Source organism: Cherax quadricarinatus, chromosome 22 (assembly GCF_038502225.1).
Source record: "Cherax quadricarinatus isolate ZL_2023a chromosome 22, ASM3850222v1, whole genome shotgun sequence".
NCBI classification, from domain to species: domain Eukaryota; kingdom Metazoa; phylum Arthropoda; class Malacostraca; order Decapoda; family Parastacidae; genus Cherax; species Cherax quadricarinatus.
Genome location: NC_091313.1, coordinates 25,950,792 through 25,975,908, shown reverse-complemented (window position 1 = coordinate 25,975,908; position 25,117 = coordinate 25,950,792). Strand labels below are relative to the sequence as shown.

Below are 25,117 nucleotides of genomic sequence, written 5' to 3'. Positions count from 1 at the left end.
TCTAGAAATAGAACTGCAGCATGTCAGCAGACTTGCTGCAGTTCATAATTCTTCTGTTAGTGGACCCCGCCTCCTGCAACGTCTTCGAGATCTTCCACATATCACCCTCGAGTATTTGAGTCTCAATTTTCATGCTTCAACTTTGCATTGTTCCAGACCATGGAGCTGAACTCTTCTCCAGGTTGAGGGACTGACCACCTCAAACTATTTGTCCAAGGTTGATGGATTGATTGCTTCATCTTTACCTCGCCACTACTGCCTACAACCCTCTGTATTTATTGAAGATGTCTACTGCATAGGCGAAAAGTTTTAATAATAAAGATACTTAACTGTTGTACATTTATCTTACTCGTCAACTTTTCGATATTATATACGATTTTCAACAGGTATGAAAAAATCTTTGAAACTTTTTAGGCATAACGTATTGGAGGTGTGATATATACACTGAAGTGTATACCTACATGTACAGAGTTTAAATCTTATTTTCCCGGGTTTAGAGCTTATGTTACTTACCCCTATTCAGATATTAAAGTATTCTTGAGTGGTGGTGAACAGTTAACATGCAGCCTTCATGACCTTCGTGTAGATTTAAATTCCCTTTATCAATCTCGTGAGGTCATTTTTTTTCACTGGCGACAAGGATGGCGACAAGTGTAGTAGGCTTGCTGGAACTTGAAATATTGTTTGTTTTGAGCAAAAAGAATATGGACTGCACTTTCCAGCAGTCCGGTCAATTACCCGTTTATCGAGGTGCTGCCATATGACCCCTGTAGGTTTAGAACTTCAGAGCCCCTTATTTTTAATATTAAGGGACCTGCTGTATGACCTGAGGGCTTAAATATAATAATCAAGTTGCCTGAAAGGGGGTTCTGTGATGTTAGTGAGGGGCTCTTGATCCAAGGAATTGGAGCATAGGTTCAATTCCTTGAATCGAATCTGAATTCCTTTAATTCCCCCAGACGCTCTCTTTAGGGAGGTTCCTAGATGCTGGTAAGGGGCTCTTGATCCAAGGAATTGGACGTGTCCACTTTCTTTTTTAGAACCCAATTTCATCCCACGAACTCTGTATAACCCCTATGGGTTTAGTGCTTCCCCTTAATTATTAATCTCCCACCCCTCAAGGGAGGTTCCTTGACGCTGGTGAGGGGTTCTTGATCTAGGGAATTGGATCTGTTCTCAAGTTCCATGAATTGAGCCTGAATACCTTCCATCCTGCCCGCCCTACAGGCTCTGTATAATCCCTACGGGTTTAGCGTTCCCCCATGATTATAATATTAATCCCCCAGACTATGGTCCCTACGGGTTATTGCTCCCCATGAATGTAATTGAAAGGGGAGCACTTATAGTGAAGGCTCTTGATTCAAGGAATCCGAGCTGCTCTCCTTTAATTACACCTGGCGGTTTAGTGCTCTCGTGGAGAAGTCATGGTGACTCGGAAAAGGACTCTAGATCCAAGAAATTTGAGCTGTCTTCCTTGGATCGAGAGTTCATACACCAGCCGCTGTATGACCCCCACAGCAACGTTGTATGACCCTCCACAGCAATGTTGTATGACCCCCACAGCAACGTTGTATGACCCTCCACAGCAATGTTGTATGACCCTCACAGCAACGTTGTATGACCCTCCACAGCAATGTTGTATGACCCTCACAGCAACGCTGTATGACCCTCCACAGCAATGTTGTATGACCCTCACAGCAACGCTGTATGACCCTCCACAGCAATGTTGTATGACCCTCCTCAGCAACACTGTATGACCCTCCACAGCAATGTTGTACGACCCTCCACAGCAATGTTGTATGACCCTCACAGCAACGCTGTGTGACCCCCTACAGCAATGCTGTGTGACCCCCACAGCAGCATTGTATGTCTCCTACAACAGCACTGTATGACCCCCACAGCAATAGCGCTGTATGACCCCCCTACAGCAGCACTGTATGACCCCCACAGCAGTAGCGTTGTATGACCCCCTACAGCAGCACTGTAGGACCCCCCTACAGCAGCACTGTATGACCCTCACAGCAATATCTCTTTATGACCCCCTTACAGCAGCGCTGTATGACCCCCACAGCAGTAGCGCTGTATGACCCCTACAGCAGCACTGTAGGACCCCCCTACAGCAGCACTGTATGACCCTCACAGCAGTCGCGCTATATGACCCCCTTACAGCAGCACTATATGACCCCCACAGCAGTAGCGCTATATGACCTCCCTACAGCAGCGCTGTATGATCCCTCCCCCTACAGCAGCGCTGTATGACCCTCACAGCAGTAGCGCTATATGACCCCTTACAGCAGCACTGTATGACCCCCACAGCAGTAGCGCTATATTACCTCCCTACAGCAGCACTGTATGACCCCTCTCCCTACAGCAGCACTGTAGGACCCCCTTACAGCAGCACTGTATGACCCTCACAGCAGTAGCGCTATATGACCCCCTTACAGCAGCACTGTATGACCCCCACAGCAGTAGCGCTATATTACCTCCCTACAGCAGCACTGTATGACCCCCACAGCAGTAGCGCTATATTACCTCCCTACAGCAGCACTGTATGACCCTCACAGCAGTAGCGCTATATTACCTCCCTACAGCAGCACTGTATGACCCCCACAGCAGTAGCGCTATATTACCTCCCTACAGCAGCACTGTATGACCCTCACAGCAGTAGCGCTATATTACCTCCCTACAGCAGCACTGTATGACCCTCACAGCAGTAGCGCTATATTACCTCCCTACAGCAGCACTGTATGACCCTCACAGCAGTAGCGCTATATTACCTCCCTACAGCAGCACTGTATGATATCCCACAACCATTCAGTTGATTTTCAAAGAGCTGAAAATGTTGAAAGTCGTATAAAGCAGGTTGAGAGAAATATAATAGAATTAAGTTTCGTAAAAAAATAGTTTTGAAATTTATGAATATTGCTCTTGGATTATTCATATTGGATTAATTTATAATTAATACAATTTGGGAAGAATTTAAAATATATTCGACAAGTTAAAATTTTAAAGCTTGGGTAGAATATGTGTCCGACAGGTCCTTGACCACATACCTAAATGATGATGTATGTGGTCAAGGACATATATGTCGTGCCGAATAGGTAAAAACTGGTCAATTAGCAAGAACTTATTTAAAATTAAGTCCTTTCTAAAATTTTCTCTTATACGCTTAAAGATATATTTTTTGCATTAATGTTAATGCAAAAATTTCTAATTTTGCTCCAAAAGAATTTTAGAAAACTTACCTAACCTTATTATAACAAGAACAATTTATTTTAGCTTAACCCAACTAAATATATTTTAGATTTGTTTACAGTAATTTAATACTAAACAAACACAGTGAAATATATTTTTTCAATAGGTTCAGAATGACTTTGGCGAAATTATTGCATACACAAATTTTCGCTTGTCCTATATGGCAAGATAAGCGTTGCTATTTAAGCCAAGATCGCAAGTTCTGCCTATTCGGCACGACACACACACATATATATATTTATATATATATATATATATATATATATATATATATATATATATATATATATATATATATATATATATATATATATATATATATATATATATGAAAATTATGTGCTCGGATTCTGAGTAAAACAAAAATTATTTTTATTTGTAATGTATTAAATATAAATGATACAGTAAGTTCTCGCATCTGGCACTCACATGGCCATCAATAAGAGGAAAGAGAAGTAAGAGGAGCAACGAGGAGCGTCCCGGGAGTCCCTGGCATTATTGTTGATGGTACGTAAAGAAAGCAGTTCTCCAGTCATCTCGGGGCTTCTCCTTCGCGGCAGAGGTTAAAGTTTCAGGGAAAGTCGGTCGCTCTGTCGTGGCATGAAGGTTCTAAGTAAAATCTCATTAGTGAAACTTCTTAGGCGGGGATGTGGCAGGAGCAGGCGGATGGCAGCTTGTAGATGTCGATGAAGAGACCCTTGTAGTGATCGCAGGGGTCAAAGGAGAGGAGGCGGTGGTAGACATATTTCTGGACACAGCTGCTCTTGTAGCAGGGAGCAAGAGCACGGCAGGCAGCATTAGGGTACAAGCAGGTTTCCAGGCGGGCCGTCTGGGTGTAGTAGTGAACATCGTTCACAATAACACGCCACTGGCCCTCCACATTCTGGGCACGCCTGGGCCTGGCATAGGCCACGTGGGAAGGACAGATGTAACCCTGGGGACCAGCCCAGTGGGTGATATCATAGGGAGACTTACCAGTGGAGGCGCCAGTATAATAGGAGTAGTCAAAGCCTTCTTCCTGCTTCTTGGTCACATATTCAACCAGGTCATCAGCCGACTGGTCGGCCACATCAGCGTACTTTTTGGCGAAGAGATGGTCAGCAGTAATTGCATTTTTTATGTCATACTCTGGATATTCTGGATCATCTAAGCAGTAGGGCAAGTGGGAGCCGGCAGCGCAGGATGGAGGTTTTGTTGGGTCACAGTAGGCCGGCTTGTAGGAAGGCTGGGGGCCGTAGGCGGGTGGTGGGCCATAGGAAGGGGTTGGGTAGCTATATGGATGTGGAGGAGGAGGTTCACAAAGAACAACTGCAGCGCACGCCAGAACAACCGACTGAAAAAAAATGTTGAATTGTTATATTACTTTAAGAATTAAGAGCTTGCCAAATTGCATGCGATGCATTTTCACAAATATGAAGGAAAAATTTCAGTAGGCTACAGAGTTTTATCTTTTTACCAGAGCAAGAGCCATGATAAAGTGATGATGTGAGTCGTACTGCTGCCTACCAGAGCTACACCTCGTCTTATATACCTGTTGTTCCCGACCTCACCTTCAGTGACGCAACTCCACCCAAGAATAACATCTTAACTTTCACTTGATCTATTAAAGGACGTTTAAATTTTACTAGGTTTTTGTTTGATTACTGAAAGATATTAGGGGAATTTAAGCCAATTTTTTTCGAGAAACCGTTCTTGCTGTTAATGAGACGCATTGTTAAGATTTTTTGAAGATAATTGTCTAAACCTCTAATGGAAATAAGAAATTATTTTCATCTTACAGTTTTCACTCTAATGAATATTATTGTATGTTGCCTTAACACCGGATAATGAAGGAGATAGGGGTAGGACTCCCATACAAAGGGACGTTTCATTAGCATTACGTGGGCGTTTATATCAATATTATTGATCATGGTGTTACCGGACTGCACTTAACCGGAGTGATGGAGCAGTATGTATCACCATCATATGTAAAGCTCATTGATCATCTTTTGCTGCCCATTTATAACTCCATTTTTGTACCATATGATTATGTTTGTGAAGCTGCAGAAAAATATTCATAACAGCATCAGTATTTTTATAATACGATAAGAGACATTAATAGCTTTCCCCTATTCATATTTTCCCGAGATTGTGTTCTCATCAGTAAAAGACTGAGTCATAGGGTCTCATCTGTTTGTCTCAGCTCCTGGGAGTAGATGGGTGAACTCTCTCCTGGCCTCGTTGGCTTTATTATACCTATTCTTAAAGATGTATATGTAGCTGCCTCTTCCACTGCTTCATCCAGGTTATTTCCCTGCATGACCACCCTGAGGCTTATTTGTGTTTTTAACTTTCTAACTCTGCCTTTGAGTGCTACTTTTCCGCCTCTTGAGCATTTTTTTCTTATTCACCCCATCAATTCCTCTGGGTATTTTATACGTCGTTATCATATCTTCGTTATTACATCTAATGTCATTAGGTTCCGTTCATTTAGTCACTTCTCTGTTCTTTCGCCTTCGCTCAAGTACTGGTATAATTTCAATCATTTGCACTTCTTCTAATATACTGAAATGCTTTACCAGATGTGGGCTTCATGTTGCTGCTGTGAACAAGATATACCTGATATTAGCCGTGACTGATGAAATTCCTAAATGCAGGTTTTAAATTAAAAAAAAATCTTTCGCTGCTGAAATTGATTGATTGATGTGCTCCTGAAGCGACATGCTCGGTGATGTGGTCACTTCTTGGTCATTCTCATTGGCTGATGTATATGTCAGTCTAACTTAACCTGATGTAATGAACTCATACCAAAAAACTCTATTGTTCGACAACATTTTGTAGATGCATCTCTTTTCATGGTAAATTTGAGCTGTGGCAAGTTTTGCAAAAGCAGTGATTACATGTACATTGAGTACTAGTGTGCTACCGCTGTGTGATACTGTCATTTATGAACCACAGTTGAAGTTTACAACCGGATTAACCATTAGCTCCGATGAACTTGGTGTAAACCTTGGTTCTTGTGGTTCATTACCGGATTTTTCCAGCGTGTTTTAATGAAATATTTAAGGTCACTCTTATTGCAGTGTCTCGTATTTGGTTAAAGTGGTTGGTTCTATATCTTTTTTTATAAACTAAAATTTTGAGAGTGAGTTCCAGCGATGTACCATTACCATTAATACCATGACTGCAGTGAATATTTCAGCAGTTTAATCTATTGTTGTATTTCTTTCATTATAACTGTTCTACTTTGAAAGTAATAAATGTTAAAAATATTGAACGATCTCATACCTTCATGTTCTTATTAACATTTAACGCTCAAATTTATATTCATCAATGTCATTTCTTTTACTAAGTGTGATAGTATTTTACTGAACATTTTCCACAGTTCTTGACATTGTTCTGAATAGCATTAATTTTTTGAATCAACGTAAGGGAACTGCACGCACCACAAATGTAGGTATGTTTGTAAACTCATTTTTGTAACTCGACTGAGAAGCTTTCGTCAGTGAATCTTTGTAACTACAACAAACATAATGACTTGAAAACAGGATCCTATATAAAACAAAACAAAAATAAGTTTTGTATTTAATTAAATGTAAATGATACAGTAAGTTCTCGCATCTGGCACTCACATGACCATCAATAAGAGGAAAGAGAAGTAAGAGGAGCAACGAGGAGCGTCCCGGGAGTCCCTGGCATTATTGTTGATGGTACGTAAAGAAAGCAGTTCTCCAGTCATCTCGGGGCTTCTCCTTCGCGGCAGAGGTTAAAGTTTCAGGGAAAGTCGGTCGCTCTGTCGTGGCATGAAGGTTCTAAGTAAAATCTCATTAGTGAAACTTCTTAGGCGGGGATGTGGCAGGAGCAGGCGGATGGCAGTTTGTAGATGTCGATGAAGAGACCCTTGTAGTGATCGCAGGGGTCAAAGGAGAGGAGGCGGTGGTAGACATATTTCTGGACACAGCTGCTCTTGTAGCAGGGAGCAAGAGCACGGCAGGCAGCATTAGGGTACAAGCAGGTCTCCAGGCGGGCCGTCTGGGTGTAGTAGTGAACATCGTTCACAATAACACGCCACTGGCCCTCCACATTCTGGGCACGCCTGGGCCTGGCATAGGCCACGTGGGAAGGACAGATGTAACCCTGGGGACCAGCCCAGTGGGTGGCATCATAGGGAGACTTACCAGTGGAGGCACCAGTATAATAGGAGTAGTCAAAGCCTTCTTCCTGCTTCTTGGTCACATATTCAACCAGGTCATCAGCCGACTGGTCGGCAACATCAGCGTACTTCTTGGCGAAGAGATGGTCAGCAGTAATGGCATTTTTTATGTCATACTCTGGATATTCTGGATCATCTAAGCAGTAGGGCAAGTGGGAGCCGGCAGCGCAGGATGGAGGTTTTGTTGGGTCACAGTAGGCCGGCTTGTAGGAAGGCTGGGGGCCGTAGGCGGGTGGTGGGCCATAGGAAGGGGTTGGGTAGCTATATGGATGTGGAGGAGGAGGTTCACAAAGAACAACTGCAGCGCACGCCAGAACAACCGACTGAAAAAGAAAATTTTGCATTGTCATATCTATCTGAAAAGATTTCATTATACTTAATAAACTAATGCAATATGAATTAGTCAGTAGTGATGAGGAAAGTTATATGCGTAGAATTACATAGAATAGCGTATTTTCTTTTTCATGAAAGACAACCACAGAATATTGAGTTAGTACCAGAGCACGAGCCATGATGAAGTGTTGATGTGAGAGTCGTACTGCTGCCTTCCGTCTCCACACATCATCTTATATACCTGCCACGCTGACGTCTTCTGGTCTAGTGACGCAACCACACACCATGTTTCTGGCTTTCACACGCTCTCTGTATACTGTAGATGGGATGATCACAGTGTGAACAATTTATCTGATAACCAAATGATCCTCATTTCAGTTACCCTGTGTCAATTAAATATAATTAATGTTTAACCATATTTTAGCTAACTGAATCGAGAGTTCCTTAAGGTTTGTTGCAAGGTATCGATGCCTTGCAACAGTTATTTAGTGAATGACGAGTAGTTGACATTTTGGAAATGTACACTGTAGTACGTACGTAATTTGTACATATAGACTTGATAAAATCCTGTTTAGGACTTCATCAAGATCTATTATAAATGAACTTACTCTCCTATGTGTATTTTTTTGCACACTCCTTTATCACTGTTTTGTATTAAGTTCAATCTGTAACCAAAGGAGATTTACCAAGATAAAAGTGTCATCATCAAGGACAGTTATCTGGAGACATTGTCCTGTTTCCTGATGAATAGATCACCACCACCACCATCACCACCACCACCACACCCATCATCACCACCACAACCACCATCACCACCACCACCACCACCATCACCACCATCACCACCATCACCACCATCACCACCACTACCACCACCGCTACACCACCACCATCACCACCACCATCATCACCACTACCACCACAACCATCATCACCACCACCACCACAACCATCATCATCACCACCACCACCACCACCACCACCACCACCACCACCACCACCACCACCACCACCACAACCATCATTACCACTACCATCATCACCACCACCATCACCACCACCACCATCACCACCACCATCACCACCACCATACCATCACCACCATCACCACCATCACCCTGACAAAACAAGATGTATGACTGGAATTTTCATGAATTACGATGTATATACTAACTCTGTATTCTAGGGCTATAATATAAATTATTTTTCGGACATACAAAAGTCCATACATCCCTGGTTAAAATAAATCCCGTTTTAGTAATCAAAATAGCAGGAAAATTCTCGTTTTTCAAAGTCTAAATAAATACCTTAACTTTTTAGGGCATTATTATTATTATTATTATTATTATTATTATTATTATTATTATTATTATTATTATTATTATTATTATTATTATTATTATTATTATTATTATTATTAGACAAAATCTGAATGGTTTACTTACTTGGGAACTAATTATAAATATTTTACACTCGATAGTGTACTGCTGTCATAGTTATTATTTTCGTGGGAAACTCTAAGCCCGTAGAGGGTCATGAAGTGCCCGCTTACATGTACGATATTCTCATTAGTTTTTTAAATCAACGTTGTTTGACAGTGATACGCAAAGAGATTAGTCTTGTAATGGTATTTGAGAGTAATAGTAGCGACACTCATCATTTACTTTCACCGTCGTTGAAGGAGGGTGCGTCATCTGTCGCTCACTACAGTAACCAGGTAGCCACACCCATGTATATACGTACACTGAGAGGTGTCCGTGACTCTCAGCGTATATACACTGAAAGGTGTCTGTGTCTCTCAGCGTATATACACTGAAAGGTGTCTGTCTCTCAGCGTATATACACTGAGAGGTGTCTGTGTCTCTCAGCGTATACACACTGAATGGTGTCTGTGTCTCTCAGCGAATATATACTGAGAGGTGTCTGTGTCTCTCAATGTATATACACTGAGAGGTCTCTGTGTCTCCTAGCATATATACGCTGAGTTTTAATCTAATCATTAATTTTTTTTTAGGGATGCAGGTATTCTTGGTTGGTGATAAACAGTGACAGGCATCCTTCATTAATTGACCCAGTTCTTGCGTTCACATGGTTTTGATGTCAGGGGTCGAGCTGCAGCTCCTGCTTACCCTCTTACTCACGATTTTACAGATTTCTGTCGTTTTGGGCATCCTCGTACCTGTCTGTGTATACTTTTTAAGTTGGTTCTTAAATTTCTTATTGTAGATCATTATACTTCCTAACCACCTTGGCGCTGAAGAAAAAAATACTGATAACTCGATGGCACATTCCTTGATCCTATGCTGTGTGTGTACTCACCTAGTTGTGGTTGCAGGGATCGATTCATAGCTCCTGGCCCCGCCTCTTCACTGGTCGCTACTGGGTCACTGTGTGTGTGTGTGTGTGTACTCACCTAGTTGTACTCACCTAGTTGAGGTTGCAGGGGTCGAGTCCGAGCTCCTGGCCCCGCCTCTTCACTGATCGCTACTAGGTCACTCTCCCTGAACCGTGAGCTTTATCATACCTCTGCTTAAAGCTATGTATGGAGCCTGCCTCCACTACATCGCTTTCCAAACTATTCCACTTACTGACTACTCTGCGGCTGAAGAAATACTTCCTAACATCCCTGTGATTCATCTGTGTCTTCAACTTCCAACTGTGTCCAATCTCTGGAACATCCTGTCTTTGTCCACCTTGTCAGTTTCTCTCATTATTTTGCATGTCGTTATCATGTCCCCCCCATCTCTCCTGTCCTCCAGTGTCGTCAGGTTGATTTCCCTTAACCTCTCCTCGTAGGACATACCTCTTAGCTCTGGGACTAGTCTTGTTGCAAACCTTTGCACTTTCTCTAGTTTCTTTACGTGCTTGGCTAGGTGTGGGTTCCAAACTGGTGCCGCATACTCCAATATGGGCCTAACGTACAAGGTGTACAGGCTCCTGAACGATTCCTTATTAAGATGTCGGAATGCTGTTCTGAGGTTTGCTAGGCGCCCATATGCTGCAGCCGTTATTTGGTTGATGTGCTCTTCAGGAGATGTGCCTGGTGTTATACTCACCCCAAGATATTTTTCCTTAAGTAAGGTTTGTAGTCTCTGGCCCCCTAGACTGTACTCCGTCTGCGGTCTTCTTTGCCCTTCCCCAATCTTCATGACTTTGCACTTGATGAGACTGAACTCCAGGAGCCAATTGCTGGACCAGGTCTGCAGCCTGTCCAGATCCCTTTGTAGTTCTGCCTGGTCTTCGATCGAGTGAATTCTTCTCATCAACTTCACGTCATCTGCAAACAGGGACACCTCAGAGTCTATTCCTTCCGTCATGTCATTCACAAATACCAGAAACAGCACTGGTCCTAGGACTGACCCCTGTGGGACCCCGCTGGTCACAGGTACCCACTCTGACACCTCGCCACGTACCATGACTCGCTGCTGTCTTCCTGACAAGTATTCCCTGATCCATTGTAGTGCCTTCTCTGTTATCCCTGCTTAGTCTTCCAGTTTTTGCACCAATCTCTTGTGTGGAACTGTGTCAAACGCCTTCTTGCAGTCCAAAAATATGCAATCCACCCATCCCTCTGTCTCTTGTCTTATTGCTGTCACCATGTCATAGAACTCCAGTAGGTTTGTGACACAGGATTTCCCGTCCCTGAAACCATGTTGGCTGCTGTTGATGAGATCATTCCTTTCTAGGTATTCCACCACTCTTCTCCTGATAATCTTCTCCATGATTTTGCATGCTATACATGTCAGTGACACTGGTCTGTAGTTTAGTGCTTCATGTCTGTCTCCTTTTTTAAAGATTGGGACTACATTTGCTGTCTTCCATGCCTCAGACAATCTCCCTGTTTCGATAGATGTATTGAATATTGTTGTTAGGGGTACACATAGCGCCTCTGCTCCCTCTCTCAGGACCCATGGGGAGATGTTATCTGGCCCCATTGCCTTCGAGGTATCTAGCTCACTCAGAAGCCTCTTCACTTCTTCCTCGGCTGTGTGCACTGTGTCCAGCACATGGTGGTGTGCCCCACATCTCCATCTTTCTGGAGCCCCTTCTGTCTCCTCTGTGAACACTTCTTTGATCTCTTGTTGAGTTCCTCACATACTTCACGGTCATTTCTTGTTGTCTCTCCTCCTTCCTTCCTTAGCCTGATTACCTGGTCCTTGACTGTTGTTTTCCTCCTGATGTGGCTGTATAACAGTTTCGGGTCAGATTTGGCTATCGCTGTTATGTCGTTTTCATATTGTCTTTGGGCCTCCTTTCTTATCTGTGCATATTCGTTTCTGGCTCTATGACTGCTCTCCTTATTCTCCTGGGTCCTTTGCCTTCTATATTTCTTCCATTCCCTAGCACACTTGGTTTTTGCCTCCATGCACATTTGGGTGAACCATGGGCTCATCCTGGCTTTTTCATTATTCCTGTTACCCTTGGGTACAAACCTCTCCTCAGCCTCCTTGCATATTGTTGCTACATATTCCATCATCTCATTAACTGGCTTCCCTGTCAGTTCTCTGTCCTACTGAACCCCGTTCAGGAAGTTCCTCATTCCCGTGTAGTCCCGTTTCTTGTAGTTTGGCTTCATTCGTCCTGGCCTTCCTGCTTTTCCCTCCACTTGTAGCTCTACTGTGTATTCGAAGCTTAAATCCACATGATCGCTGGCCCCAAGGGGTCTTTCGTATGTGATGTCCTCGATATCTGCACTACTCAAGGTGAATACTAAGTCCAGCCTTGCTGGTTCATCCTCTCCTCTCTCTCTTGTAGTGTCTCTTACGTGTTGGTACATGAAGTTTTCCAGTACCACCTCCATCATCTTAGCCCTCCATGTACCTTGGCCCCCATGCGGCTCCAAGTTCTCCCAATCGATCTCCTTGTGTTTAAAGTCACCCATGATCAGGAGCTTTGCCCTGCATGCATGAGCTCTTCTGGCCACTGCAGCCAGTGTGTCAACCATCGCTCTATTGCTGTCGTCGTACTCTTGCCTTGGCCTCCTGCTGTTCTGTGGTGGGTTATACATCACTACTATTACCACCTTGGGACCTCCAGAGTGAAGCATTCCCGCTATGTAATCACTTTCTTCTCCGCTGTCTCCTCTCTCCAGCTAATCAAAATTCCATCGGTTTTTGATCAGCAATGCCACTCCTCCACCCCCCCTGTGTGTGTGTGTGTGTGTGTACTCACCTAGTTGTACTCACCTAGTTGAGGTTGCAGGGGTCGAGTCCGAGCTCCTGGCCCCGCCTCTTCACTGATCGCTACTAGGTCACTCTCCCTGAGCCGTGAGCTTTATCATACCTCTGCTTAAAGCTATGTATGGATCCTGCCTCCACTACATCGCTTCCCAAACTATTCCACTTACTGACTACTCTGTCGCTGAAGAAATACTTCCTAACATCCCTGTGATTCATCTGTGTCTTCAACTTCCAACTGTGTCCAATCTCTGGAACATCCTGTCTTTGTCCACCTTGTCAATTTCTCTCATTATTTTGCATGTCGTTATCATGTCCCCCCTATCTCTCCTGTCCTCCAGTGTCGTCAGGTTGATTTCCCTTAACCTCTCCTCATAGGACATACCTCTTAGCTCTGGGACTAGTCTTGTTGCAAACCTTTGCACTTTCTCTAGTTTCTTTACGTGCTTGGCTAGGTGTGGGTTCCAAACTGGTGCCGCATACTCCACGGTGTACAGGGTCCTGAATGATTCCTTATTAAGATGTCGGAATGCTGTTCTGAGGTTTGCTAGGCACCCATATGCTGCAGCAGTTATTTGGTTGATGTGCGCTTCAGGAGATGTGCCTGGTGTTATACTCACCCCAAGATATTTTTCCTTGAGTGAGGTTTGTAGTTTCTGGCCCCCTAGACTGTACTCCGTCTGCGGTCTTCTTTGCCCTTCCCCAATCTTCATGACTTTGCACTTGGTGGGATTGAACTCCAGGAGCCAATTGCTGGAACAGGTCTGCAGCCCGTCCAGATCCCTTTGTAGTTCTGCCTGGTCTTCGATCGAGTGAATTCTTCTCATCAACTTCACGTCATCTGCAAACAGGGACACCTCAGAGTCTATTCCTTCCGTCATGTCGTTCACAAATACCAGAAACAGCACTGGTCCTAGGACTGACCCCTGTGGGACCCTGCTGGTCACAGGTGCCCACTCTGATACCTCGCCACGTACCATGACTCGCTGCTGTCTTCCTGACAAGTATTCCCTGATCCATTGTAGTGCCTTCTCTGTTATCCCTGCTTAGTCTTCCAGTTTTTGCACCAATCTCTTGTGTGGAACTGTGTCCAACGCCTTCTTGCAGTCCAAGAATATGCAATCCACCCACCCCTCTCTCTCTTGTCTTACTGCTGTCACCATGTCATAGAACTCCAGTAGGTTTGTGACACAGGATTTCCTGTCCCTGAAACCATGTTGGCTGCTGTTGATGAGATCGTTCCTTTCTAGGTGTTCCACCACTCTTCTCCTGATAATCTTCTCCATGATTTTGCATACTATACATGTCAGTGACACTGGTCTGTAGTTTAATGCTTCATGTCTGTCTCCTTTTTTTAAAGATTGGGACTACATTTGCTGTCTTCCATGCCTCAGACAATCTCCCTGTTTCGATAGATGTATTGAATATTGTTGTTAGGGGTACACATAGCGCCTCTGCTCCCTCTCTCAGGACCCATGGGGAGATGTTATCTGGCCCCATTGCCTTTGAGGTATCTAGCTCACTCAGAAGCCTCTTCACTTCTTCCTCGGTTGTGTGCACTGTGTCCGGCACATGGTGGTGTGCCCCACCTCTCCGTCTTTCTGGAGCCCCTTCTGTCTCCTCTGTGAACACTTCTTTGAATCTCTTGTTGAGTTCCTCACATACTTCACGGTCATTTCTTGTTGTCTCTCCTCCTTCCTTCCTTAGCCTGATTACTTGGTCCTTGACTGTTGTTTTCCTCCTAATGTGGCTGTACAACAGTTTCGGGTCAGATTTGGCTTTCGCTGTTATGTCATTTTCATATTGTCTTTGGGCCTCCCTTCTTATCTGTGCATATTCGTTTCTGGCTCTACGACTGCTCTCCTTATTCTCCTGGGTCCTTTGCCTTCTATATTTCTTCCATTCCCTAGCACACTTGGTTTTTGCCTCCCTGCACCTTTGGGTAAACCATGGGCTCATCCTGGCTTTTTCATTATTCCTGTTACCCTTGGGTACAAACCTCTCCTCAGCCTCCTTGCATTTTGTTGCTACATATTCCATCATCTCATTAACTGGCTTCCCTGCCAGTTCTCTGTCCCACTGAACCCCGTTCAGGAAGTTCCTCATTCCTGTGTAGTCCCCTTTCTTGTAGTTTGGCTTCATTCGTCCTGGCCTTCCTGCTTCTCCCTCCACTTGTAGCTCTACTGTGTATTCGAAGCTTAAAACCACATGGTCACTGGCCCCATGGGGTCTTTAATATGTGAAGTCCTCGATATCTGCACTACTCAAGGTGAATACTAAGTCCAGCCTTGCTGGTTCATCCTCTCCTCTCTCTCTTGTAGTGTCTCTTACGTGTTGGTACATGAAGTTTTCCAGTACCACCTCCATCATCTTAGTCCTCCATGTATCTTGGCCCCCATGCTGCTCCAAGTTCTCCCAATCGATCTCCTTGTGGTTGTGTGTGTGTGTGTGTGTGTGTGTGTGTGTGTGTGTGTGTGTGTGTGTGTGTGTGTGAGTGTGTGTGTACTTACCTATTTGTGGTTGCAGGGGTCGAGTCACAGCTCCTGGCCCCGCCTCTTCGCTGATTGCTACTACGTCCTCTCTCTCCCTGCCCCATGAGCTCTATCATACCTCGCCTTAAAACTATGTATGGTTCCTGCCTCCACCACATCACTTTCTAGGCTATTCCATGGCCTGACTACTCTATGACTGAAGAAATACTTCCTAACATCCCTTTGATTCATCTGAGTCTTCAACTTCCAATTGTGACCTCTTGTGTCTGTGTCCCATCTCTGGAACATCCCGTCTTTGTCCACCTCGTCTATTCCGCGCAGTATTTTATATGTCGTTATCATGTCTCCCCTGACCCTCCTGGCCTCCAGTGTCGTCAGGCCGATTTCCCTCAACCTTTCTTCATAGGACAATCCCCGTAGCTCTGGGACTAGTCTTGTTGCAAACCTTTGCACTTTCTCTAATTTCTTGACGTGCTTGACTAGGTGTGGATTCCAAACTGGTGCTGCATACTCCAGTATTGGCCTGACGTAGATGGTATACAGAGTCTTAAACGAATCCTTACTGAGGTATCGGAACGCTATCCGTAGGTTTGCCAGGCGCCCGTATGCTGCAGCAGTTATCTGATTGATGTGCGCCTCAGGAGATATGCTCGGTGTTATACTCACCCCCAGATCTTTTTTCTTGAGTGAGGTTTGCAGTCTTTGGCCATCTAAACTATATTGTGTCTGCGGTCTTCTTTGCCCTTCCCCAATCTTCATGACTTTGCATTTGGCAGGGTTAAATTCAAGGAGCCAGTTGCTGGACCAGGCTTGTAGCCTGTCCAGGTCTCTTTGTAGTCCTGCCTGATCCTCGTCCGATTTGATTCTTCTCATTAACTTCACATCATCTGCAAACAAGGACACTTCTGAGTCTATCCCTTCCGTTATGTCGTTCACGTATACCAAGAACAGCACAGGTCCTAGGACTGACCCCTGTGGAACCCCGCTTGTCACAGGCGCCCACTCTGACACCTCGTCGCGTACCATGACTCGTTGTTGCCTCCCTGTCAGATATTCTCTGATCCATTGCAGTGCCTTTCCTGTTATGTGTGCCTGGTCCTCTAGCTTTTGCAGTAACCTCTTGTGAGGAACTGTGTCGAAGGCCTTCTTGCAGTCCAAAAATACGCAGTCGATCCACCCCTCTCTCTCTTGTCTTACTTCTGTCACCTTGTCATAAAACTCTAGTAGGTTTGTGACACAGGATTTTCCTTCCCTGAAACCGTGCTGGTTGTCAATTATACACTTGTTTCTTTCCAGGTGCCCCACCACTCTCCTCCTGATGATCTTCTCCATGACCTTGCATACTATACACGTTAGTGATACAGGTCTGTGTGTGTGTGTGTGTGTGTGTGTGTGTGTATGTGTGTGTGTATGTGTGTGTGTGTGTGTGTGTGTGTGTGTGTGTGTGTGTACTCACCTAGTTGTACTCACCTAGTTGAGGTTGCGGGGGTCGAGTCCGAGCTCCTGGCCCCGCCTCTTCACTGATCGCTACTAGGTCACTCTCCCTGAGCCGTGAGCTTTGTCGTACCTCTGCTTAAAGCTATGTATGGATCCTGCCTCCACTACATCGCTTCCCAAACTATTCCACTTACTGACTACTCTGTGGCTGAAGAAATACTTCCTAACATCCCTGTGATTCATCTGTGTCTTTAGCTTCCAACTGTGTCCCCTTGTTACTGTGTCCAATCTCTGGAACATCCTGTTTTTGTCCACCTTGTCAATTCCTCTCAGTATTTTGTATGTCGTTATCATGTCCCCCCTATCTCTCCTGTCCTCCAGTGTCGTCAGGTTGATTTCCCTTAACCTCTCCTCGTAGGACATACCTCTTAGCTCTGGGACTAGTCTTGTTGCAAACCTTTGCACTTTCTCTAGTTTCTTTACGTGCTTGGCTAGGTGTGGGTTCCAAACTGGTGCCGCATACTCCAATATGGGCCTAACGTATACGGTGTACAGGGTCCTGAACGATTCCTTATTAAGATGTCGGAATGCTGTTCTGAGGTTTGCTAGGCGCCCATATGCTGCAGCAGTTATTTGGTTGATGTGCGCTTCAGGAGATGTGCCTGGTGTTATACTCACCCCAAGATCTTTTTCCTTGAGTGAGGTTTGTAGTCTCTGACCCCCTAGACTGTACTCCGTCTGCGGCCTTCTTTGCCCTTCCCCAATCTTCATGACTTTGCACTTGGTGGGATTGAACTCCAGGAGCCAATTGCTGGACCAGTTCTGCAGCCTGTCCAGATCCCTTTGTAGTTCTGCCTGGTCTTCGATCGAGTGTATTTTTCTCATCAACTTCACGTCATCTGCAAACAGGGACACCTCAGAGTCTATTCCTTCCGTCATGTCGTTCACAAATACCAGAAACAGCACTGGTCCTAGGACTGACCCCTGCGGGACCCCGCTGGTCACAGGTGCCCACTCTGACACCTCGCCACGTACCATGACTCGCTGCTGTCTTCCTGACAAGTATTCCCTGATCCATTGTAGTGCCTTCCCTGTTATCCCTGCTTGGTCCTCCAGTTTTTGCACCAATCTCTTGTGTGGAACTGTGTCAAACGCCTTCTTGCAGTCCAAGAAAATGCAATCCACCCACCCCTCTCTCTCTTGTCTTACTGCTGTCACCATGTCATAGAACTCCAGTAGGTTTGTGACACAGGATTTCCCGTCCCTGAAACCATGCTGGTTGCTGTTGATGAGATCATTCCTTTCTAGGTGTTCCACCACTCTTCTCCTGATAATCTTCTCCATGATTTTGCATACTATACATGTCAGTGACACTGGTCTGTAGTTTAATGCTTCATGTCTGTCTCCTTTTTTAAAGATTGGGACTACATTTGCTGTCTTCCATGCCTCAGGCAATCTCCCTGTTTCGATAGATGTATTGAATATTGTTGTTAGGGGTACACATAGCGCCTCTGCTCCCTCTCTCAATACCCATGGGGAGATGTTATCTGGCCCCATTGCCTTTGAGGTATCTAGCTCACTCAGAAGCCTCTTCACTTCTTCCTCGGTTGTGTGCACTGTGTCCAGCACTTGGTGGTGTGCCCCACCTCTCCGTCTTTCTGGAGTCCCTTCTGTCTCCTCTGTGAACACTTCTTTGAATCTCTTGTTGAGTTCTTCGCATACTTCCCGGTCATTTCCTGTTGTCTCTCCTCCTTCCTTCCTTAGCCTGATTACCTGGTCCTTGACTGTTGTTTTCCTCCTGATGTGGCTGTACAACAGTTTCGGGTCAGATTTGGCTTTCGCTGCTATGTCATTTTCATATTGTCTTTGGGCCTCCCTTCTTATCTGTGCATATTCATTTCTGGCTCTACGACTGTTCTCCTTATTCTCCTGGGTCCTTTGCCTTCTATATTTCTTCCATTCCCTAGCACACTTGGTTTTTGCCTCCCTGCACCTTTGGGTAAACCATGGGCTCATCCTGGCTTTTTCATTACTCCTGTTACCCTTGGGTACAAACCTCTCCTCAGCCTCCTTGCATTTTATTGCTACATATTCCATCATCTCATTAACTGGTTTCCCTGCCAGTTCTCTGTCCCACTGAACCCCATTCAGGTAGTTCCTCATTCCTGTGTAGTCCCCTTTCTTGTAGTTTGGCTTCATTCGTCCTGGCCTTCCTGCTTCTCCCTCCACTTGTAGCTCTACTGTGTATTCGAAGCTTACAACCACATGGTCACTGGCCCCAAGGGGTCTTTCATATGTGATGTCCTCGATATCTGCACTACTGAAGGTGAATACTAAGTCCAGCCTTGCTGGTTCATCCTCTCCTCTCTCTCTTGTAGTGTCCCTTACGTGTTGGTACATGAAGTTCTCCAGTACCACCTCCATCATCTTAGCCCTCCAAGTATCTTGGCCCCCATGTGGGTCCAAGTTCTCCCAATCTATCTCCTTGTGGTTAAAGTCACCCATGATCAGGAGCTTTGCCCTGCATGCATGAGCTCTTCTGGCCACTCTAGCCAGTGTGTCAACCATCGCTCTATTGCTCTCGTCGTACTCTTGCCTTGGCCTCCTGCTGTTCTGTGTGTGTGTGTGTGTGTGTGTGTGTGTGTGTGTGTGTGTGTGTGTGTGTGTGTGTGTGTGTGTGTGTGTGTGTGTGTGTGTGTGTGTGCGTGCGTGCGTGTGTACTCGCCTACTCATGTTTGTGTGGGTTGATCTGTCAGTACCCGAGTTTGGCCTCAATATTATCGTAGCATGAGTGATAGACTGAGTGACTGGGATCCACACTTAGGAACACACTGTTCACCAGTGTCTCATGATAAATGATAATTACATCACTGTACATCTCACTTTGCATTAAGAACAGTACTGACCTACCACAGTCAGGTAGAAACAGGAGCAAGTGGTCTCAACACTTTTTACCTCTTCAACGCACGATGAAGCAACATATGGTATGTGTCACTTTGAATTTGGTATAGTTATGGCATAACAAATTTTTCTCTCGGCTAATTCAGCAGAGAACGACCTTGGTTTTTAAGCTAAACAGTCGCAAATGAGCCATCAAACAAATGCAAAGTCAACCACAGAGGGGATGAAATGGACTAACTCAAAGCCTTTCGGTCTGTAACTAGTGCCTCGTCAGGAGCTATGCAATACTGCAATAGGTAAGCAGAGGATAGAAACCCAGTGTAAGAGAGGCAGTGAACATAGTCGCTGCTGCACTAGGAAAGAGGGAATCGCCAGATCCATCACCACCAACCAACATCCTAAGCCTAGTTAATATTTCTCCAGATTGGAGATTGAGTTCACTCATCGCCACACTGTAGATCAGTACAGATGTGCTAAACTCCAAAGCGTCATGGGAAAGTTGAATAAGGGTAACGAGGGTACAATAAATTTATTACAACTGCTAACCTGATATTCAACAATGCATTGCAAACATTAAAATGTCTTGCCTAGAAAATTATCTGATATATGCAATACTTGAAAGTCTTCTTCTTTTTTTTAAGATTAGATTTTTTTTTGGTGTCGATAATTCTATTAAAAAAAATCTTTCATATGGATCTGATTTTCTTTGTCAAAAGAAATACCATATAATAATATAATGTTAAATTAAGGAAAAAATGTAATTTCAGCTGGAAGGTGGATAAATAATTATAAACATGCATGCATCATTTATTTAAAATATATTGAACAATTCTTTAACAAATTATTTAACAACAACAGAGGAAGAAGGTCTCAGATAAAAGCAGTTTATCATGAGGACTTTATGCGGAAGCAGAAGTTGTCAGTAGTCACTGTGACTTACAGTGTTGTGGTGGTATGTAAAGAAAGTAGTTCTCGTGGTCTCGGTCTCATATGAGCCCCGGGGAAGCTCTTGAATTATGGGTGTCCCAGACGTCTAATTATTAACAAGAAAGAGTTGACTAATTATCTAGTCTGGTGCAGTGATGGAGGATGAGGAGAGATATGGACTACAAGAGTGGGAATCAAGTTAAAAAAAGGAGACAAATTAACATTTGGGTTAATAAGTGTTCTAAAAATTAGGCTACTCAAGAAAGATACGAGAGGCTTATGTGGAGTCAAGTGAAAATACGAGTGATGGTAAAGTATTAGGCGGGGATATGGCAGGAGCAGGCGGATGGCAGCTTGTAGATGTCGATGAAGAGACCCTTGTAGTGATCGCAGGGGTCAAAGGAGAGGAGGCGGTGGTAGGCATATTTCTGGACACAGCTACTCTTGTAGCAGGGAGAAAGAGCACGGCAGGCAGCATTAGGGTACAAGCAGGTCTCCAGGCGGGCCGTCTGGGTGTAGTAGTGAACATCGTTCACAATAACACGCCACTGGCCCTCCACATTCTGGGCACGCCTGGGCCTGGCATAGGCCACGTGAGAAGGACAGATGTAACCCTGGGGACCAGCCCAGTGGGTGATATCATAGGGAGACTTACCAGTGGAGGCACCAGTGTAATAGGAGTAGTCAAAGCCTTCTTCCTGCTTCTTGGTCACATATTCAACCAGGTCATCAGCCGACTGGTCGGCAACATCAGCGTACTTCTTGGCGAAGAGATGGTCAGCAGTAATGACGCCCTTGAGGTACTCTGGGTACTCCGGGTCTACCAAGCAGTAGGAAAGGGAGGTGTTGGCGGCGCAGGCAGGAGTGGTTGTTGCGTCACAGTAGAAATGCTTGTAGGCTGTCTGATGGCTGTTGGAAGGAGGGTGGCCAGAACCCAGCACCATCGTCGCGCAGGCTATAATTATTGACTGTAATAGAGCAAGACAAATTTCACCATTAAAACAACGGGGTTGTGGAAAACCGTAACAGATAAGTCAAATTCCTACCTTTCAAAGTAAATTATTAATCAGGAGTATGTGCGAATCATTTTGTCAGGAGATATAAACATCTATCTCCATAAATTACATGACTTAAAACATATACAGTGAAAAGGGATTGTAGAAGGCAGTTTTAAAATGTTTTGTTTTGCAAATTTAGAAGAATTTAATGTGCATAATTTATATAACGTGATTTTTGGAGGGTAAAATAAGAACTGGGTAATGATTACTCACTACCGTGAGTGCCATAGTTGGTAAAGAGGTGAGAAAGAGTTGTTGATGGTGCTTCACTACCTCCTCCCAAGGACACCAGCTTATATATACACAACTGTGTAGTGACGCCTGAGCATCATACGAGCAATGATTGGCTCGCGGCGCTGCTTTCACTGTTTCAGGGAATGTAATGGGCGGAGGTAAGTTTTGGGGGGAAAGAAGAGGGACATCTTTGAGGGAGGTTTGGTTGGTTAGTTTGTTGATTGGTTTGTTTGTTTGTTGGTTGGTTGTGGAGTTTTGTTAGTTACAGCTCGGCAGTGTTCAGAGTGTCTGTGAAGACTGGTTTTGAGGGAGGAAGGAAGGGTTTGATTTTACCTTAATGCCATGTAAAACTGAGCCTACTGAAGATCACACATTTTATCCTCTTGTAAAAGGACACATGATAGACCCTAACATTAAAACTAGATGAATTTATGTCTATGTGCGAATCGAGAAAGGTGTCCCCGTAGTCCATAAGCCCAACCTCTTCTACCTCAACGCACGCCGAAGGAACAGTGGAAGGTGGTTGCAAAATTCCAATGCAGCAAAATATATAAATATGGATATGTGTGTGTATGTGTATGCACATGAATTTCTTTAGATATGTATACTTTCATATGTATATAAATTATATAGGTGTGTGTTTATATTTGTGTGCATATGGGTATTTTTGTATATACTTATTTTTTGTATGTATACGTGTGCATATGTGTACATGTGTATATGTGTGTATACATATTAAACACACACACACACACACACACACACACACACACACACACACACACACACACACACACAAACTATAAAAGGGGGGACTACACAGGTATGAGAAACTTCCTGCAGGAGGTTCAGTGGGACAGAGAAATGGTAGGAAAATCAGTAAACGAGATGATGGAATATGTGGCAACAAAGTGCAAGGAGGCAGAGGAAAGTTTTGTTCCCAAGGGAAACAGAAATAATAGGAAGACCAAGACGAGTCCTTGGTTTACCCGAAGGTGTAGGGAGGCAAAAGCTAAGTGCAACAGAGAATGGAAAAGGTACAGGAGGCATAGGACCCAGGAAAACAAGGAGATTAGTAGAAGAGCCAGAAACGAGTATGCGCAGATAAGGAGGGAGGCCCAGAGACAGTATGAAAACGACATAGCATCGAAAGTCAAATCTGACCCGAAACTGCTGTATAGCCACATTAGGAAGAAGACAACAGTCAAGGACCAGGTGATAAGGCTGAGGAAAGAAGGTGGGGAACTCACAAGAAACGATCAAGAGGTATGTGAGGAGCTCAACACGAGATTTAAGGAAGTATTTACAGTAGAGACAGGAAGGACTCTGGGGGGACAGACCAGATGGGGACACCAACAAGGAATAAACCAACAAGTGTTGGACGACATACATACAGATGAGGAGGAGGTGAAGAAACTGCTAAGGGACATCGATACCTCAAAGGCAATGGGACCGGACAACATCTCTCCATGGGTCCTTAGAGAGGGAGCAGATATGTTGTGCGTACCACTTACCACAATCTTCAACACATCCCTGGAAACTGGGCAACTACCTGAGGTATGGAAGACAGCAAATGTAGTTCCCATTTTCAAAAAAGGAGACAGAAAAGAGGCACTAAACTATAGACCTGTGTCATTGACGTGTATAGTATGCAAAATTATGGAGAAGATTATCAGGAGGAGAGTGGTGGAGCACCTGGAACGGAACAGGAGTATAAATGCCAACCAGCACGGATTCACGGAAGGCAAATCCTGTGTCACAAACCTTCTGGAGTTTTATGATAAAATAACAGAAGTAAGACAAGAGAGAGAGGGGTGGGTTGATTGCATCTTCTTGGACTGCAAGAAGGCCTTTGACACAGTTCCTCACAAGAGATTAGTGCAGAAGCTAGAGCATCAGGCGCATATAACAGGAAGGGCACTGCAATGGATCAGAGAATACCTGACAGGGAGGCAACAACGAGTCATGGTACGTAATGATGTATCACAGTGGGCACCTGTGACGAGCGGGGTCCCACAGGGGTCGGTCCTAGGACCAGTGCTATTTTTGGTATATGTGAACGACATGACGGAAGGGTTAGACTCAGAAGTGTCCCTGTTTGCAGATGATGTGAAGTTAATGAGGAGAATTAAATCTGATGAGGACCAGGCAGGACTTCAAAGAGACCTGGACAGACTGGACACCTGGTCCAGCAAATGGCTTCTCGAATTTAATCCTGCCAAATGCAAAGTCATGAAGATAGGGGAAGGGCACAGAAGACCACAGACAGAGTATAGGCTAGGTGGCCAAAGACTGCAAACCTCACTCAAGGAGAAAGATCTTGGGGTGAGTATAACACCGAGCATGTCTCCGGAAGCACACATCAATCAGATAACTGCTGCAGCATATGGGCGCCTGGCAAACCTGAGAACAGCATTCCGACACCTTAGTAAGGAATCATTCAAGACACTGTACACCGTGTATGTCAGGCCCATACTGGAGTATGCAGCACCTGTTTGGAACCCGCACTTGATAAAGCACGTCAAGAAACTAGAGAAAGTACAAAGGTTTGCAACAAGGTTAGTTCCAGAGCTAAGGGGAATGTCCTATGAAGAAAGATTAAGGGAAATCGGCCTGACGACACTGGAGGACAGGAGGGTCAGGGGAGACATGATAACGACATATAAAATACTGCGTGGAATAGACAAGGTGGACAAGGACAGGATGTTCCAGGGAGGGGACACAGAAACAAGAGGCCACAATTGGAAGTTGAAGACACAAATGAGTCAGAGAGATAGTAGGAAGTATTTCTTCAGTCATAGAGTTGTAAGGCAGTGGAATAGCCTAGAAAATGACGTAGTGGAGGCAGGAACCATACACAGTTTTAAGACGAGGTTTGATAAAGCTCATGGAGCGGGGAGAGAGAGGGTCTAGTAGCAACCGGTGAAGAGGCGGGGCCAGGAGCTAGGACTCGACCCCTGCAACCACAAATAGGTGAGTACACACATACACACGTTAAAAAGCTCTAAGGTTTTCAAGTATAAACGAAAACACTGGAGGAAGAAAACATTTTATTTTGAACTTCCTCTCATGAACCCCCTCTCATGAACCCTTTCTCATGAACCCCCTCTC

At 44.6% G+C, this 25,117-nt stretch overlaps 3 protein-coding genes across 3 annotated transcripts; all 3 read right to left on the bottom strand.

Moving 5' to 3' along the window:
• Positions 1 to 3,621: 3,621 nt before the first annotated feature.
• On the bottom strand, positions 3,622 to 4,749 carry LOC128689635 (uncharacterized). Its single transcript, XM_053777992.2, has 2 exons — positions 4,712 to 4,749; positions 3,622 to 4,588 (listed from the first exon to the last, which is right to left on the bottom strand). The coding sequence occupies exons 1-2, from the start codon at positions 4,724 to 4,726 to the stop codon at positions 3,893 to 3,895; spliced, it is 711 nt and encodes a 236-aa protein (XP_053633967.1). The 5' UTR covers positions 4,727 to 4,749; the 3' UTR covers positions 3,622 to 3,892.
• A 2,058-nt stretch (positions 4,750 to 6,807) lies between these two features.
• LOC128689636 (uncharacterized) lies at positions 6,808 to 8,042 on the bottom strand. Its single transcript, XM_053777993.2, has 2 exons — positions 7,945 to 8,042; positions 6,808 to 7,770 (listed from the first exon to the last, which is right to left on the bottom strand). Exons 1-2 carry the CDS (start codon positions 7,957 to 7,959, stop codon positions 7,075 to 7,077), a joined length of 711 nt encoding a protein of 236 aa, XP_053633968.1. The 5' UTR covers positions 7,960 to 8,042; the 3' UTR covers positions 6,808 to 7,074.
• A 12,695-nt stretch (positions 8,043 to 20,737) lies between these two features.
• Positions 20,738 to 21,782, bottom strand: LOC128689637 (uncharacterized). Its single transcript, XM_053777994.2, has one exon. The coding sequence runs from the start codon at positions 21,656 to 21,658 to the stop codon at positions 21,032 to 21,034; it is 627 nt and encodes a 208-aa protein (XP_053633969.1). The 5' UTR covers positions 21,659 to 21,782; the 3' UTR covers positions 20,738 to 21,031.
• Positions 21,783 to 25,117: the final 3,335 nt, after the last annotated feature.

Excerpts from the sequence above, each read along its gene's own strand:
- LOC128689637 (XM_053777994.2), bottom strand. The coding sequence starts at position 21,658 with ATGGTGCTGGGTTCTGGCCACCCTCCTTCCAACAGCCATCAGACAGCC.